The sequence below is a fragment of the Barbus barbus genome, assembly GCF_936440315.1.
Source record: "Barbus barbus genome assembly, chromosome: 10".
Classification (NCBI taxonomy): Eukaryota; Metazoa; Chordata; class Actinopteri; order Cypriniformes; family Cyprinidae; genus Barbus; species Barbus barbus.
The window spans coordinates 24,403,419-24,422,723 of NC_136738.1; the positions used below are offsets into that span (position 1 = coordinate 24,403,419).

General features: G+C 36.9%; 1 protein-coding gene across 1 annotated transcript in view; it reads right to left on the bottom strand.

Moving 5' to 3' along the window:
* Positions 1-19,305, bottom strand: part of LOC306875752 (semaphorin-5B-like) — a 134,180-nt gene that overhangs the window by 9,193 nt on the left and 105,682 nt on the right. The window contains exons 13-20 of the mRNA XM_079426471.1: positions 12,254-12,371; positions 11,813-11,994; positions 11,267-11,410; positions 9,495-9,642; positions 7,819-8,044; positions 6,433-6,645; positions 4,373-4,543; positions 1,650-1,784 (exon numbers count right to left, since the gene is read on the bottom strand). Of these exons, the coding sequence (XP_079282597.1) occupies positions 1,650-1,784; positions 4,373-4,543; positions 6,433-6,645; positions 7,819-8,044; positions 9,495-9,642; positions 11,267-11,410; positions 11,813-11,994; positions 12,254-12,371 (1,337 nt within the window). The remainder of the gene's footprint in view (positions 1-1,649; positions 1,785-4,372; positions 4,544-6,432; positions 6,646-7,818; positions 8,045-9,494; positions 9,643-11,266; positions 11,411-11,812; positions 11,995-12,253; positions 12,372-19,305) is intronic.

Below are 19,305 nucleotides of genomic sequence, written 5' to 3' on the forward strand. Positions count from 1 at the left end.
TGCCAAACATCTTTCAAATTGACAAGGCATCTTAAAAACACAATGATTGTGGCATCGGAACAGTCCCAGACATCCATCTTGAGCAGTAGCTGTCAAGTAGTTTTGCTTCAGAATCGAAATTCGTGTAGCTCAACCAGTAGAGCATATCGGCAGCAATGCCAGTGTCATAGGTTTGCCTTCCTGGGACCGCATGAATGTATACCCAGAATTCAATGCAAGTCTCTTTGGATAAAATAGTCAAAACTGTTGAAATGTCAGATGCTTGTAAATGTAAATTTCACTTTAGACATGAAGTGCTGACTAAAAATAATACCAGATTTTTAAAAATATAATATAAAAGCAAAGAAAAATGGTCAAATATTTAAAACTGTCAATATTCCATGAAATGCATAGACCCAACAATATGCAAAATTATTCATATCTTTATAAAATGGATGTGCAGCCTTGATGTCAACATCAAAAGACATGAAACATCCTTTTAAAAGCTAATAAGCTTATTTTCCTATTGTAACTATGCATGGTTAGTCACATTTTATTTTTTTAATGCATTTTGTGCACTTTTTTGGTCTGTTCTGTTGCTCAATTTTGGGTTGTGACCAACACTTTTGGGCTGTGACCAACAATCTAACCATAAACCAACAATTTAAGAATGAAGCAGGCTCGTGCAAGAAAAAGTCCTGTGAGCAGGACACGCTCTCTTGTTTTGCCTCCCTTTGCTGATTTACAGCCAAAACGTCAATCATTCCCCATCTTATCCCACTTCACTTTCTCCTTTCAAAAGCATCCTTCCTGGAAGTGGGGCGATTCAAAGAGCTATAGATCTGAGTGGTGAGGAAGTCTCCTGTTTTATACCTGAGGGATAAGCAGGTCTGCAGTGATGAAGTACAGGAAATCACATCAAAGCCTGTCAGTCGGTTCGCATAAAAGTGATGAAATTATTATGCTTCCATTTCACATTACGTTACTCAAATATTGCATGTATTTGAGAATGAATAACCAATGTCAGAAAAAAACAGTTGCAAGCTATTTTGCTGAATAAAACTTTAAATGCTCATTTAGAGTAATTATTAAATTTTGGTTGAAGTAATGAGGTGCACTTCGATGGAAACAGTATTTTTCACTGCTGCGATAGAGTCTGAGGTTCTCTATTACCACCCAGAGTCATGCTTTTCAAGCTGTATCTGAAATCTCCACAAAGAGCAGAGATGGGTATCGGGGGGGATGTTTTGATTGAGATGCACAATTCTCCTTGATCTCCTCACCGTCTAAGACACCTCAGGATTTGGAACCCGTTTCCCAAAATTGGAGAGAAATTGGATGTAAGGCTGCCTTGTGGCATAACATTAATATTAATTAGAGTGCCTGATTCACTTGGTATTCCGCTCTGATAACTCGTGTTCTCGCAGGCTGGGTGTGTTCAGTTCTTCACTTTGAGCACTTCCACTCCACCAGCCAGAGTAATGAATAAGCGCAAGTAAACATAATACATCTAATCTATTAAAAACAACAGCGAGTTTGACAGGGTTTAAAAGTGTATGTTTATTTAATAAGAGTAACACTGCAATTGGGAAAAGCTTTGCTTCATAATGGGATAGTCAGACGCCGTGTGAATATATATGTGTGTGTGTGTTTATATAGCTCTCTCTCACCTGGGATCTCATTGCAGTCTCGTTGCTGGGAGCTGTTTCCCACACATGTTGTGGATTGAGCCCCGCACACTCGACTGCGCAGCTGCAGGCCCGAGTCATCGCACTCAGACCACACCGACCAAGCCATCCACCCACCTGCACAAAGACACAGGCATAAACACAGGATTTAAAGATACAGTTCACCTAAAAATGAGCAATCTGTCATCAGTTACTCACCCTCATGTAATTCCAAAACCTGTGTGACTTTCCTCTGTCAAGCACCAAAATTGTATGTATATATATTATGTATATATATATATATATATATATATATATATAGTATGCATAAATGTTTAATAAAGTGGTCCAAATGACTTGCACTATATTCTAAGTCAAGATTTCCCAAACGGGGATAAAAAAATAAAATTTAATGCAAAATTAAAATAGATAAATAGGGCTGCACAATTAATCAAAATTAAATAGCAATTACGATATAGCTTTGAGCAATTATCAAATCAAAGGCTATAATTTAAATAATTATATTATATGATATAATAATATAATTAGTAAATGCTGTTTCTCACGCACTCAATCATTGCATGTGAACCAGGTTAAATGTGCATGTGGGAACGCAGTGTGTGCTAGGTTCTCTTCATGTACATTTGTATAATTTACTAAATGTTTATGAGAGAAATGTACAGCATTTCAGGAGTATTCCACCAAATTAAGGATTTTAAATGTTACGTTTGCACATTTTGTGACCATTAACCGTCATCAGAGAACCATGAATATGCAAATTTATTGTTAAATTATTGAAATATTAACTTAAATCTATTAAATTAAGTCCCCATTTATAGTAATTGCAAAGAAAAGATAAATCAGTAAATTATTTAAAATTGCACCTTTTGTTGGTGCAAAGAAGAATGAAAATCATAGGTTTGGAAGAACATTTTTTGGGTGAACTCTTCCTTTAAATGGAGCGTCCCAATTTTGGCCATCCTCACAGTTCAGAGGCAATCTAACCAAAGCGCTGCCAACTCAGCGGCCCACCAACGCACATGAAACAAACACCGCCAGAGTCACACGAGGAGGCAAAAATAATCACAGTCTGAGGCAACACTTTCACAGCAAGTGTACCAAGAACTTTACTTAGACGAAACTTTGATTTAAAATGTATTTGTTTGCTGGGAAAATCCAATCTGTAAATAGACACATTCCTTTCATGTTTTAGCTTTTCAGATGCTTGTCTAGACCATGCGCAGTCTTATAACTCTCCCAGAGCCTAACAAATTTGTCATTCATGAAGGGGGCCAACAGGGGCCAAATGTTTGAATCAAGGATCCAAAAGACTTTAAGATCAGTAGCAACTAGTCCCAGTGAATATCGTAGCATTTCAGAAAATGCAGATCCACAGTTAACAATGATAAAAGGCAGCCCCGATAACTGCTACATCAATCTTCATTATTTTCCTTAAGCAAACAATACGTCATGAAGAATTTTCAAAGCAGATTCCTAACTGTAATGGAACCTCATGGGTGACCAATATCTGATTGATAATTAAACACATGATCTTTCATTAAAAGCATGGATTTGAGGTGTTAATTAGAGAGTCAAAGGCAATACAAAGATAGTATAGCATTTTTTTAAAGCTAAAGGACTTTACATAATTCAATCTTCATAAATATTTCAGTTTTGTCTTAAAGGGACAGCTGGACATTTTGAAAAAAAGGGGGCATTTTTAAAGTGATGGCAGCAGAATGTGACAACAGAGCTTTGCACTGCCACAGTCTGCTTGCACACAGCACACTTCTATATGCATGCAGGTCACATATGGCACCATCTGTAGCCTGGAGGACCCCAGAAGTGTTACTGGTGATTGAAAGGTCTGAAATCATTCCTTCAATGCAATGATAATCAGTTGGTCATAAACTATACAATTAAAAAGACCAGCATATGTTGTGCTGTGGATGCTGGTGTGCTCACACATTTTCTTAAAGGGATAGTTCACCTGAAAAATTGAAATTCAGTCATCATTCATGAACCCTCTATCACTGACTTTCTGCAGATCACAAAATAAAATATTTCACTGTATGGAGACAAATGCTGAGACAAAATATTTTCTTCTTTTTCCATACAGTTATACAGGTTTAGCATGATGTGAGGGAGTAAATGATGCCAGAATTGTCATTTGTTGAGTGAATTATCCATTTAAATAGCTCAACCAGCACAATTTCCTCAGTTGACCATCCTCATCAGTTAAGATTTGCTGGTGAATACAATTCCAATGTTGATCAACCATGCTAATCGAAGCTGAAAAAAGTTGTAATTACCTTTTAATTAAACAACAACAAAAAAAAACTTAACAGGAAATTAACAAAATTAAACAGGAAAACGAAATGAAAAAGAATTTGATATATTTTAGATATAAGATATAAACTCTCAACTCAAGTCAGAATTGTGAGACAATTGTGAAAAAAAATTGTAAGTTAAAAAAATACAAAACAAAACAAACTTACCTTTTATATTTTTATTCCATGGTGGAAATAAGCCTCCATAGAAACTGTATGTTTTTAAAAGGTGATAATAATGGGTGTTGATGGACAGATGACACATTGAAAACCAAATGTATCTTGTGCTTACAGACAGAGGTAGAGCTCAATTTGGAGAGCCTTGATTTTTTTGTAGCACATTTCACTTAAAGCTTTTTTATCTCATTTGTGGTTCTGGAATAGAACTGATCTTACCATCACAGGTGTGCGTGTTGCAAAGAGCCTCCTCTGTGTGCAAACCGATGCAGATATCCCCTCCATTGGCAGGGGCAGGGCTGGTGCATGTGCGCGTTCGTTGATAGTGCCCACCTCCACAGGGCACCGAACACTGCGACCATGATGACCAGCAAGACCAGGCACCATTAACTGCACAGACCAAACACATACAAAACAAATACAACATACAAAGACAAACACAAAACAATCAGGCAAGGAGGGGGACACAAACATCCAAGCATCAGATAAGGACGCAAATGCAGCGCAAACAAGAAAGACGGAGCAGAGGATGCAAACACAATGTACCGAACACAAACATAAAAAAGCATCAATCAAACAGGCAAACACAAAACAATCCAAAAAAATGGACATGGTTGGAAATTCCCACAAGGCGGACAAGGCAAGCAGACATCTGTTATGGGATGTGATGGTGATCCAGACATTCAAAGTTCAGAGCAGAATGTCGCTCTTGGAGGTTCAAACAACTTTATTTGACCCACAAAGGTCCTCACCAAACACTTGAGACTTGTTACAATGAACACCAGCTGTTCACCTCCATATCATTGTTTATCCTGTTGGAAAATCCAGATTAAGGTGGTGACTGATATCTAGCTGGTCCAAGCTGTTCACCATAAACCAGACTGACCACCTAAAGCTGGTATAACCAACTTGTTTGTAGATTATATACTAGCTAGAAACCAGCTATCATGTTCCAAATCACAGCTACCACTATAAACTAGATTTTCCAGCACTGACCAGGATAGAAGCTCTACTGTTATGCAGTTTCTTCTCACTTTAACAGACCCTGCCACCATCCTCTTGACGCCTCATCAAACTGATGGAGGAGAAGGTTAGGGGTAGCTCCTTCTCTCTGCACTAGAAAGCATTGTTTAACTTCAGTGGATTAGCATGCGTGTACTGGGGCACGACTGAAGTGTGAAGGCAGACCGATTGCAATCACAGTAAGTCCAGCAATCTCGCACACTGAGGGAGAAGCTGGGCTTGGGTTGGAGTGCATGTCTGAGGTCAAAACAATGATTAAAATGGTTGGTTGATGTCAGTAATGTGTTAAAATCCATGTGCCCTACCCCCTTCCCTTCCGCTTTGTTATTTCAATCCCATTTTCCCTTTCTGCCTGAGTGGAAAACAGCATAGCAAATACTTTGGGCGCCGTGCATTTGTCACACTCAGAGAGAGTTTAGAGTGGACAATGCATTGGCAAGTAGCTGTCAATACGTCTAAAGAAACACACAAAACCATCTGTTCGGAACTTCCAGGGTGATTGGTCAGATAATTTGCACTGTGAAGGACCACAGGTGAAGTATTAGCACTTTCGAAACATGGCTCTGTTTGTGTGAGCCAAAGAGGACTGTTAAACCTGGAGAAAAATTTATTTTAACACCTTTAAACTGTCTATCAGCATGCCCAAATTGTCTGTTAGCAGCCTTGAAATGTCTGTTAGCACCATTTAACATTTCATTAGCATTTCTAAACTGTTAGCACTGTATGTTACCAAACTGTTTTTTATCATTCTTAATTAAACTGTCCATTAGCATCCCCAAACATGCTAGCAATCGCATACTATAGCAATATGCTAAAAACATCTTAGCAACCAAAGAGCAACTCCCTCTGTTCTACTTATTATTTACTTATTTTTACAATTCAGTTTGATGACATTTTGTTGCACACTTCACCTTTAAAGTTCTGGTGCTAACTGGTGCTAACTTTGTCTGATTTTTAAATCAGAAAATATTATTAAATATTATCCTTGAGTTCATGTCTATTTGGAATTATGGTGAAACCTCTTAATTTGACCACAGCAGGTCCCTACGGGGCTTCTGGTTTCCATTAGCTAATGAAATCAGTAATACACTTCACACACTCTAATGGAAGCTGAGGCTTTTCCAGCACAATGAGCAACTACCTTGATTATGAGCATATGTGGGAGTCTATTTATATGTGCATTTGTGTGCACATATGCAAATGTAAATTTGGAGTGTGCTTGTGTTTACATGCATGTTTCTGTGCATGTGTATTACCTGGACAGGGCTGAGGATTGCAGTCCTGAAATTCTACTGGAGATCCCCGGCAGGCAGTGGGAATACTTTTGCCCTCTGCGCTGGTGCAGGTGCGTTTGCGAGTGCGGTAGCCTTTGGCACACTCCTGAGTGCAAGCTGACCACATCTCCCACGATGACCAGCCAGAGCCTGTCAGTCGTACACCAGGCGTCTTGAGAAGCTCCTCAACGAGAGCTGTAAAACATTCATAGCAAGTTTGCCAGTTTTTGTCAGTATTTTTCTATCCCGTTGAATGTTTTCCCAGCCTACTGACACTGTTATGATGATAGAGAATCCACCTGACTAATATAGTTATGTAAATTATTAGTTGTCTTTGCAGTTATTGTTCTTGGTGTGAACAGTCATTTAATTGTTTTACTTAAAGAGCACTGCAGGGATGATTTATTTTTGTAGGTCAAAACCAGGAGAAAAGCATTTTAGCATTCAAGAAATGCTAAATGGTGTATCTTGTAGGTCAAGATACTGTATTAACCTCTTGTTAATATTATTAAATATGATATTTAAAGTTTTACTTGTCTTGAAACAGATGTTTGCTAACAAGTGGCTAAATGGGACTACAGAAGTTGTTGGGAACATTAAATGTCTTCACGGTGAACTAGAAAGTACTTGATTTACTAGTCCGCTTTTACAGACTCATATTTATAACTGCATAGTTTATAATGAACTATTCTAACTCAAATGTTTAGGGAAAATGCTTTGAAAATAAATACTGAAAGAGCAAGTTTTTGGAAGCTTAATGGGCTTATAGTTTGTTTATAGCTTATGTTTAGCTCTTTATTTCTGGCTATTGCATTTAGGCTTCAGAATTGTTGTATTAATTTGTGAAGATTATCATGATGAACAAAATATTAAAGAATCATAAACTTTTGTTTGCTCACAAAGCTTATTTTCCGCAAGAATTCAAAAATCCAATGGAAAAATCCTATTGGGTTTTTGTCGAGAGAACCAGGGTGACTTCCAGGTTGGCCTAATAAATATGTCATCACTGCAGCACTCTCTGAGTGTGTGGTTTTTTTTTTTAAGGAGTGGCCTTTTACTGTTTAATTAAAGGTTACTAAAAAAACTACCAATGTCATGCTGTGTTTTACAGCATCTCTGACAAAAGAACATTCTGGTCACAGCAACCTGCACAAGGTGAATTCTGACACTCCCTTGCCTCTAATGCATTCCATGTGCACCTCAAGTGGTTGACCTCCCCCGAGTTCAGACAGCAAGATACGGTTAATCAATGTGGCGCTCGACATGTGCAAAGTGGGCAAGAGCTGAACTGTGACCCTGAACTGTCATCGAGCCAGCGGTATCGGTGTGGTGTGGGTGTACATTACAAAAAAGGATCTATACACTCACAGTCTGTTTCGCAGGTTACCGTCCCGTCATTGGGGCAGAAGCGTGTCTCCACCTTACGCTTGCCCAGTTGAAGCTCATGAGGGTCAGCCAGTTGAGCCCGGCAGATGTAGCGTACTCTTTGCTCCTGCCGTGCTCCTCCCTGGGTTATGTTCACTGCGACCCAAGGGGTCCATGGGGTGTTTCGGCGCACCTCCGGACAGGACTCCAGATTACATGCCTGGTACTCCTGCAATGGGGAAGATTGACAAAAAATGACATCATCCAGTTGCTCATTCCTCATACACAGGCGACATTACTTCACCTCTTAAGATGCACGTGAAGCTCATTCTTGTGCCATCACTGTGAACAGTTAATAAAATTTAATGGCTCCTTGCTAGAAACCCAAGGGGGTGTTACAGTTCTTTACAAGGAACGTTAATTTGAGTCCTAATTAAGTTGATTAAATTAAATTAATTGCAGCTCTTAACAGAGTTGGAGAGCAAAGAAAACTGTCCGATTTAAAATGCAAGAGCAAAAGAGCATTTTAGCAAACTGAATGCTATTTTGATTTGTCTTGATTTTTTGTGTTGTATAGAAAGATGCATTTCAGCATATAACCACACAAAATACCACAAAATGTTTTGTTGTGATGTGATGTTATTTGTTGACAACATAAAATAAACCCTAAAATCATTTAGTGTATTTTTGTCCTGTGTAACATTATTTTTGTCCTGTGTAAATTCATGTCAGTTTTTATATGGCTTCCCTAGTGAAAAATAAACATGCCAAAATGTATTAGAAATATATTTATTTAAAGCTAAGTATACTACAAATACATTTACATATTTATGTACTTAATAAAAATTCCCTGCAACTGTAGGGTTTAGCGTACTAAACTGGTATACTTAAAGTCTGCTAAATTGGAACAAGTAATTTTGTACTTTTGTTAAGATATACTGAAATATATTTGACTGTGCTTAAGTGGAAATATTGCAAGTATGCTTCAGGTACACTTTAAATATCTTGCATTTAAAGACCGATATTATTCAAAGATCATACAATCCTCATCAATAGTGACATTAAAGCACATTTTAGGCTTAATATTAAGAAATATGCATCGTGCACAAGTAGTACTACATATAAAGTTTAATTATAATTTTTATATCAGTAAGTCTCGAGCGATATGTAAGTAAATATGTTAATAACTGAACTATACTTAGTTTGAAACTAATATTTAAAATACATTACTTTTTTACATTATATCACAATTTAAAAAAAAAAATAGAAACAGTATATCAAAGCAGAAACTGTGGCAAGTATTCATACATTTATCCAATGAATATTTCTCTGAGTAGGTTTATTTTAAGTCTATCTCTTCAAATGCATGTTTTATTTCTTTTTCATTTTGAAGGTGATGAATGTAAATAACTACAAGGCCATTGGCAGGCCGTGTGGACGATCAGCTTAATGTAAGTGACAGTCTCAGAACTGCATAAATCTTCAACATGAAACAGTGTGCGGCGTATATTAGATTTGACTAGTCCACTCAGTCTCTCCTGAATCACAAATGAGCTCCACTTTTACAGTACATCACACATATCTTTCTGGGAGGAGAGCTGCTTGGTTATCACAGTCGAGCAGGAGGCGTCAAGGCTAAAGCGTGTGTGTAAGTGTGTGTGCACTTCAGGTGTACGTACCAGCGCACATCCTGGACAGCTATTTCCATTCTCACAGTTCCTGGAGCGAGAGTGCACCCCTCCTCCACACTCTGAGCTGCACTTGGACCAGGGCGACCATGATGACCAGAGGATGGGCTGAGGACATGACACCTTCTCATTGCAGAATCTGGTGAGCATAAAAAATGTGTTTTACTCGTTTTTATCATGGGTTTAAGTCAGGCCTGCTCCGAGTTGATAAAACTCAAGAGAAATATTTAAAGGGGTCATATTATAAGAAAAATTGCCACAGGTTTGACAACATTGCATTTGGTTATGAGATACTTGTAAACCTGGCATTTGATGTTACTGAAGTCCAACCTACACTACAGGCATCACATTTGACAGCTTCAGTAGAGGGGAAGATTATCGGATTATAATGCTTTTAAATTAAACTTGCACTTAAAATGCACTTAGTATCATTAATTTTTTTTAAACATTTTGGATTAATATTTATTTTTATATTTTCTGTTTTCATTTTAATTTTACTTGTTTTTTGTTGTGTTTTTCTAATTTTAATTTTTTTTACACACACACACACACACACACACACACACACACACACACACACTCACAGTTTGTATTTTTATTTCAGTTTTTGTTTTACTTATATTACTGCAACAAGTTAAACTAATTTAAAATGACAAATATTGCCTTGTCAACTAGCTAAAATAAAAACGTTTGGTAACAATTTACTTAAAGCCTTTATACAGTATATAATGCATTATAAAAGTAGCCTTAATGCATTAATTATGCCTTGTAATGCACTTTATAATGTATTGTACAATATCATTAATAATTGTAACCACAGTTAATACATTATAAAACTTATCAATTTATTGTTACACTATGCATTTTAAATTTGGTTATAAATTTCGGTTACGTTTACGACAAGATATAATGTATTTCAACACATATTATGAATAATTATAATGCATTATACCCTTTAATAACCTTTTATAATGCACTGTACATAAAGGATGTAAGTGAAGTGTTACCAAAGTTTTTTATATTTTATTTCAGGTAACGTTCATTTTATTTATTAAGTAACAAAAACGTTGTTTATTTTATTATTACGGTTTTCGTTTTAGATTTCCGTTTTAGTTGTAGTTAACTATATAACGCAGACACAGCAAACACAAAAAAAATTATTGCAAAAATGTAAATAAATGAATCTATAAATAATAAATTCTAAATTCTTCTTGCATAAATCAATCTATTCATCATACAGAATTGTCATATGGCTTCAGAAAACTTGAAATATATTCATATGGACTACTTTTATTGTGTTTTCGTCCTTGGTCGGCCCGTGGTCACTATGAACTTTTAGTGAAAAAGTAATAGCATATAGTTTGGAGCAACTGAGAAAATTATGTCAGACGTTTCATTTTGGAGTGTACTATTCCTCTAAGGCACAAGAGCAAATAAAAGCAGATTTAATTACAAGGATCACTGAGTAAAAATGGTAATATAAAACTAAATAATGACTATTTTTGGTGTAAAGACTCTGAAAAACATTACAAGTGGACCCAAGGGGGTCCATTTAATAAATCATGTATGATAAGACCCCTTTTCAAAGAAACCGACTAAGGAAGATTAATCTTTCTCGTAGGAAAGTGAATCAAATCTAATTTGAGGCTCCTTAATTACATTATCTAATCTTTATTAAATAAATAATGAATATCTAAATATAATTATGATATGGTCTTGATTTTTACATTTAGATGTGCAAGAAATAAAAACTCTCTTCTTACCTCTGTTCCCTGCTTTGCCCCACACACACTCGGCCGCCATGCCTGGGCGAAGGATTGTTACATGATCGCTGGCGGACTTCAAACCCAATCTCACAGCTTGTGCTACACTGGCCCCAGGATGACCAGGGTGTCCAACCTCCATTCCTGCAGAAAAAGCAAAGAAAGAAAAAAAAGTGAGCATCAGTGAACCTTGGCAAGAAGTGATGGCTACAAGCCCATTTTCTCATTTGGGATATAGAAATACTTTTTTTCCAGCAGCACTGCTGCATTTGATAAGGATAATGTGACGTGATGGAAGAGAAAGAGGACAGGTTCTGTAAGGAATTTTGATCGGGAAACATTCTCAATTTGCTAAAGTGCTTGGTTCCTGCAGCGCATCTCGTGTGATGAGAGAACTGCCACTTCTGCTAAAAACACAATTCAGTTTCAGCACCTTAGATGCAGGATGGCAGCAAACGAAAAAAAAAAAAACAGACTGTAGAAACGCTATAACTGAATTTTAATTATTGGCTGAACTATTGCTTCAAGGAAAATCTTTTTACTTGCCTTGAGCAGTTGGACACCTCAATGGTGGGACCCTCGCAGTTTTTACCTCCGCAGCGAGGGAGTGGACTATCGCAAGCCCGTGATCGGCAAAGACACGTGCTGGTGCCTTCACCGTCATTGTGGCTACAGGGTTGCCATGGAGCCCAGGGCCCGTATGCGCCATCTGTGGTTTGGTTCCTCAGCTGGAATAAATGAGAAAAAAAACGTGTGAATTTGAAGGTTGGGTGCGTGCAGAATCTCAGTCCTAAAAAATAATGACCACAAAGCAGCTGCCTCAAGTGATGTTATCAATCATGCGGCATAGCACCTTTCACGCAACACAGATTTCAAAGCTGCAGAGGGAGACTGTCTGAGCGCTATGGAGACGGTGGACATGTGTCGAAGCATCAGTCATGCATGAGGCAGTGTGTGAGGTGGACTCTTTAAATGGCTGGTCCTTACCGGACAGGCAGTGATGTTCTGGAACCACTGGCTCATGTTAGAGCTGTCCTCTATGGTGGTGCAACGGCGCTGCTTTCGGTCCCAACCACAGTAAGGGTCTCTAGCATCCAAACACATCCTAAAATAGAAATTTTAAAAAAAGAGTCCAGAAAAAAGAGAAACGGAGAGAGAAAAGAAATACGCATGGGCTTAGTGCATGAAGAGTATTGGTACATTATAGTCGAAATTAAATTTGAACTGACCTCATTTATTTATAAATGCATGTTCCTAGTCTTATTATGTAATTAATTCCAAAGACATAAAATTCTTTTTTGCCATCTTTAATCATACTGTAAAAATCTTTTTTTTTTATTTTTATTCTTTTATTCTGAAAAGATGTATTTAATCAAAAGTAACAGTAAAGACGTGTAATGTTAAAAAGATTTCTATTTCAAATGAATGCTGTTTTTAAATGTCTATTTATCAAAGAATCTTGATGAAACTGCATCATAGTTTTCGAAAAAAAAAAAAATTAAGCAGCACAACTGTTTTCAAAATTGGTAATAAAAAGAAATATTTCTTGAGCACCAAATCAGCGTATTCTGAATTATGTGAAACCGAAGGCCGGAATAATGAAAATTAATATTTACCACGACAATAATAAATTACATTTTAAAATCAATTAAAATAGAAAACACACACGTCATATAAATTAATCAGCATGTCATCTAAATCTAAATTATATAAATTATAAATGATAGTATTTATTTATTATATTATTATTATTTAATTAACTATTATATATAATTAAATATATGAATATATACATATGAATCAAAACTTTTCTGCTGACATCACTCGGTCCATGAAGGCTATTGGATAATGTCAAATAGCTATGCATTGTTTTCAATGCATAGCTATTTAACACCCACTTTTCACGATCCAATAAATTCTCAGAAAATAACTGGATAAAGTCAAGTTGAACATCCTGCTGCATTCATAAAGAGGTAGTGAAAGAAAAATGGGTTGCAAACGGCAATTCACATTGACTTTTAAACTGAAGAAACATCCAACATCTGCTTCCCTTGCCCAACATCGTAGATTAAAAAGCTTGCACATTAACTGACAGCAGCCCTAGGCGCTACAGTTCCCTGATACAAATCTAAACCACGCCTGGGAGAATTTCCCATCCTTTCTACAAAACCCTTGCTACGCAACACCTCGAAATTGATTAAATATTTGTAAGCTTCTAAAAAAAAAGAGGCCTAATGAGGTGTAATTAAATCTAAACCCACTAATGAAGTTAAGCCATGAGTGCTGATTCAAGGGCTCAGGAATTTGGGGCGGTGTGTTAGTAAAGAACCAGCAGCCTCACAACCTTCCCTTTAGCTTGAACGGCTTGTTTTTGGCACAAGTGTATCAGTTTGTTTGCGCTGGCCCTCTGGCGTTCCAGCCTCAAGGTTGAGGAAACACACAGAGTGCTGATACAGTGCAGAGTGCCAAGACTGAATCCTGCCGAGAAGGGAGCTCGAACTGGGTTGAGTGCTAAACCACTCCAACGCTTCAACTCTGTCAGGAACATCAAGGCAAAAGGAAAATATCATCCTTCAACAATTTAATTTACATAGATTCTGGACGACCCTCTTTTTAAATGCCAAAAAGTGAATGTTTTGTCATCATGTGTGCAGTGTTGTTTAAAATCTATACGATTTCACTTTTTCAGTGGAACTAGGGTTGTCATAATACCAAAAAATCCATTAAGCAGATACCAGGGAAATTTCATTACCAGTGATTTAAAAAATAAATCACTGGTAATTATTTACGCTTTATTTAAAAAGTGAAATCAGAGTACTAGTATAGGAACTCAAGAGCAATGGTAGGTTACTCTTTGTGTAACTTTGCTTATTTTACGAGTAAATCAATTAATCATTATTCATCTGATTCGTTCAAATTCTGAAAATCTGATTCAGAAAGGAACAAAACAAGTGACTGTCTTTATGAAGGAATCATTGAATTATTACAGCAACCAGTGGTTCAAAACACTGAATCAAATAAATAAAATACATTTTTATTTATAGTAAATATATTGTTACAACCTGTAGCTCCAAACATACCCCTGGTCCCGGAGAGCTCCCGGTTTCAAATCCCGGACGAGCCCCCATTTGTTAAAAACTGTGGCTCCAAAAGGCCCAAACAATGGAACGGACATATGCAGACATCAAAAGTAACTCAATAATTATTAATACAATAGAAAACGAAACAAACGAGTGTTAATGTAACCATCAGTAAAGTCAGTGATGTAGAGTATATCCATGTAGAGACATATCCATGATATGTAATGGACTGTAGCCCAGATTGAGTGGGGTTGTGTAACGCACACTGGATCGTCACAATATGTATATATTACCCAATTACACTCTTAAATATTTAAATATTATATTTATTAAAAAAATAATAATTGTTATATTGACTATATACTATATAATTACAATATATTATACAAGTACATAATCTTTCCTATCATGACAGCAATTTAAGGTTGAATTACCACGTTCATGTTTGTTGAGTTCACAATTGTTTACTAAAGTAAACAAGCATTTGCAATTAATTATCTATAGGAGCTGAGTGGCAGGCTCATGTGCGGGATTGTGGGATTGACAGTCCTAAGACTTTTTCAGAAATGGGTGCATGTAGTGTGAATTCTGCATCCTGTCAATATGAGTATACAAATATGCACCAATTCCATCAGACTTGAGGTGCATGAAACAGGCCTGATTATCATCTCCTTGTTAGTTTCTGAATATAACAGCAGCTATAATGAAACAGGAATAAACAACAGCAAATTAGCTGAAGCATCCATAGAGTTATACAGTTAGTGCACAATTGAACACATAAAATTAAAAGGATGTGAGGATGGAGAGAATAACGATATCTTCCTCGCGCACATCTAAGGGCTAATTACCCCCCATTACAGAGGGCAGAAACACAAGCCCTCAGGGTGCTGACCTGCGAGAACTACCCATTTAAACAAAAACTTTTGCCGTGATTTCATTAATTACATTGGAAAGATCCACTCCTGCGAACCAAAGTGAAAGCCAGCCGTCCATGTAATCTCTTAAGACTATGAAAATGTGCCGGCGTGGAAGGAATGCTGATTTGACATTCCGGTTGGCATACAGCAGTAGCCTGTTTTACTGATGAGCACAGGAGACATGAACACGGCCCTGGGGCACTGCCAGGACTCGGCTGCTCTCAGGATTGTGCCAGCTGACCTAGTGAGGAAAAAACCTCAATTAATGGCCTCCTGAAGGTGATTTTATCCCTCCCGAGTTCTGCAACTTACACTCCGTAAAGAGAGATTTTCACAGGCTGACCATCGTCTCCAAAGGAAAAGAACAAGCGCAGCAGAAAAACTGCCGTCTAGCCTTGCAACCATTCTCACTTTTTTTTTTTAAATAGACTGCTGGAAAAAAATAAGTTAGTCCACTTGAGGGGCAATTCAAAGAATTGCACCTTAATTCAAGGTTCCTTGCGCATGGAAGAAGTCCTAGAACAAATGAACACGAACCGACAAGAATCACACTGCTGTATAATTTAACACGGTTTCCTTGCAGCACACCGCTTCAGCAGCAAAGCCAGAAGACATTGCTTGTAAAATTTTAAATAGTGCAAAAAATAAAGTTACACATAAAACAATGTGGCAAGACAGTGGACAGAAGACTATCAATCTTTCTTTCTCCTTGTTGGTTTAACAGACGTTTTAAAGTCATTGGGAGGGCTATAAAAAATACTGTCTATTTTATAGGTCTTTAAAAAAGATGAACAAAATCAAATAGTTATTGCTATTGTTTTAATAGCAATTCATGACCTTTTTGTTGTAAACAAGGGCTGAGGTTTTATTTTTTATGGATGCACTATGCTAAGAATCAATAAAACCAGCTTCATGTTTTCTAGCTAACCAAGTTTTGTCACACACATTTTTGTATATAAAAAACTATGTTTATCAATTAAATTATCTTTATGTTAGATACAGTACTATTAATGTATTCCAGTGAAATAGTAAAGAAAAATTCTCTCAAATTAGAAAAAAAAAAAGATTTTCTCCATATGACCCCCCATTGATATTTAGTTTTTTTAGGAAACCGCCAGAGCCAAATATGTCCCATAAATTTCAGCTTGAGAGATTTTCACACACACCAATCACTGACAGCTTAGCGCAGACAGAGATAAGATGGTCAGATGCTTTAATGGCTTCATCTCAGGAGAAGAAGAAAAGATGCTATTTGTCAGAAGTTCAGGACAGCAGGGTTTGAGACATTGCCTGTCTTAATCAAGAATGGGAGAAAGCGCATGAGAAAAATGGCTTCAATTTTGAGACTCTGCCAGTGGAAAGTCAGTTAAAAGCCAGTGGTAATAAATGCTCTCACCTTCTGATTACTTTCTTTCCCTGCCTTTCCTCTCTCTGCAGCTCCTCCAGTTGCTCAAGTGCTGGGCAGCGTGCTCAAACAAGCTGTGAGCTCTCAAACCCGGTGTTTTTTAGCACCCTGTTGACAAGCTGGCGGCAACAGGAGCTGTAAATTGTTTGGGTCAGACGGGGCCTCTGAAATGAGAATTTCTTACAGGCTGGCTATAAGGCTTAGCCACAGGTAAAGGACAAAGTGCCTTCAGGAAATATATTTATCACCACATGACCATGGAATTTGATGATGTTACCATAGCAAAGCACAGTAAATATGTGCTGTTCAAATTACAGTAATTATGAGTTTTTGACTGAAAAAAAAAACAAAAAAACATTTAAAGTCGCACTTACAAGTTGAAAACTGCATGAAAACTTCTTCAACGATTAAATGTACTAAGTTACATCTATATATATATTTCTCTTTTTTACAACCTGCTGCAGTTTCTTAGTTCTTATTTTAAAAAGCATATAAAGGTGAATTAAAGTAGTGATTAAATATTTTGCTGTCATCAACACAACCACATATGGAACCTTTTTGGCCTTATGAGGGTTGCCGTGGAAACAAATAATTTGAGGATGTGCTCAGAGTAGAATCTCAGGTTGTCAGCTCGTAATTGCACTAATTTTAAAACAACATGAATGCAGCATTATTGCAGAGACAATTATGCTGGTGCAACCTAAGGTTAAGCACACAATAGTCGTAGATCACGATTCCATCCCTGCGAAGATCAAACCAACAATTTTCCTTAAATCGTGAGAGCTAAGACTTTCATTAGATTAGTTTCACAATGCTTCTTTGACTTGTGAGTCATTAAATATTCCTGTTTATTATTATGTCTTGTTATATTGGTCTATATACACTGCCATTCAAAAGTTTGGGGTCGGTAAGTTTTTAAAAATGAAACATTTTTGAAAGTCTTATGTTTACCAAGGTTGCATTACTTTGATAGAAATACAGTAAAACATTAATATTGTGAAATATTATTATTACTACTTAAAATAACTGTTTTATATTTGTATATAGTCTTTAAAAAATGTATTCCTATTCCTAAATGTATTTCATGTGTCCTTGCTTAAAAAGTTCATTAATAACATTTTTACTTGTGTTCATATATTTAAAAAATGCCTTCATTATTTTTAACTAGATTTTTACTGTTTTAGTTTTTACATTAAACAATTTAAATGTACTTGACTGTAACAGTTCTGATGATAAAAAAAAATATCCTTTTAAGTAGCTTCATAGCATATGCAAAAATAATAAAAAATACATAAAATATTGTCACAAGGTTTAGAAATATAAAAATAAACATTCAGGTCCAGCTCTACACCCCACCATCCATTAAGCAAGAGAGGTCTAAAAAACTGCAACATGTAGTGACTGCTACAGCAAAAATCCCCCATAAATGGACGCCATCATCCAAAATTACATCCTAAATAGTGACCAAGCATCTCTGTAGACATGGGAACATGGGTTTTGCCACATCAGAAGAAGCAGGAAAGTAAAGCTGTAACAACATATTTGCGGTTTTCTAAGCAAAGCGTGTGGTTTGGGTTGTTTGCTGTATGCTCTGTTTGCTATAGATGTTTGAAACCTCAAACCCACATTCCTAACAGCGCTCCAAGCCTTCATCATCTTACATCATCACATCATCATAACTGTCAGCACTAACTGCGCTGCTGTCTCTAATTAGGCTGTTGAATGTAAAATACTTCATCAATAACAGACCTAAGTCAGGGTAGGCGCCATAATTAATTTGATGAAAATGAAGCTGTTAGGAGTAGTCATGATCCCAGGTCAATTTGTATTTTCACAACCTATTTTTGTTCATTGGAAAACATTTGGAAGACTGTATGTTGTTGGCTGAATCAGGGACTAGTGAACCCAAAGACAGCCTAATTATTCAGTACTTCCCCAAGACCAATTAGTCAAGCAGTCGTTTTTGAAAATATACCATTTACTGTAAGGTCCATTGCCACATATGTGTAAATGCTTAATATCAGAAGTAATTTTATCTCAGCCACACCAACAATACTCTGTGTTTTGCTGTCACTGGTAGTCTCGCTAAGAACCCAGCCCATCAGCTTCCACATTTGTTTTGTCCTTGATTAGGAATCGCCGTCTTTAAGATTATCGATCTGGCCTAGCCGGTTGGTCCCTTTAGATCCCGTCAAACACTCAGCTGGCTGATCAGAGTAAATTAGTTTTGCAAATCAGAGGCGAGAGGCTAAGGTCCATGAGCATGAGTAGAAAAGAGAGTTTCGAGGGATCAAACTTAATTATCGCACTGCTTTCAAGCCAGAGCCACCAACAATGTAGATTAAGTCATTAATAAACACTTCTCCAAAGGCAAGACCGGCGAGACTTCGGGAGCGTTCTCTTTGTCTCTTTTCATCTGTAAAGGAAAATAGCGGCACAAGGGCAGCAACTATGAACAGAAGCAGAATGATTTTAAAGTAATTATACGCCGAGCCATTACATTTTGAAAGCCTGCTATTATTTTTGGTCTGTTTTGTTTGCATTGATTTGATTTGTTTCCTTGCAACAAGGGAAACACAGAATTTGTCTCTCACATCACTGATGCAATCTTACATGCCTTATTTGCATCTGACCTAC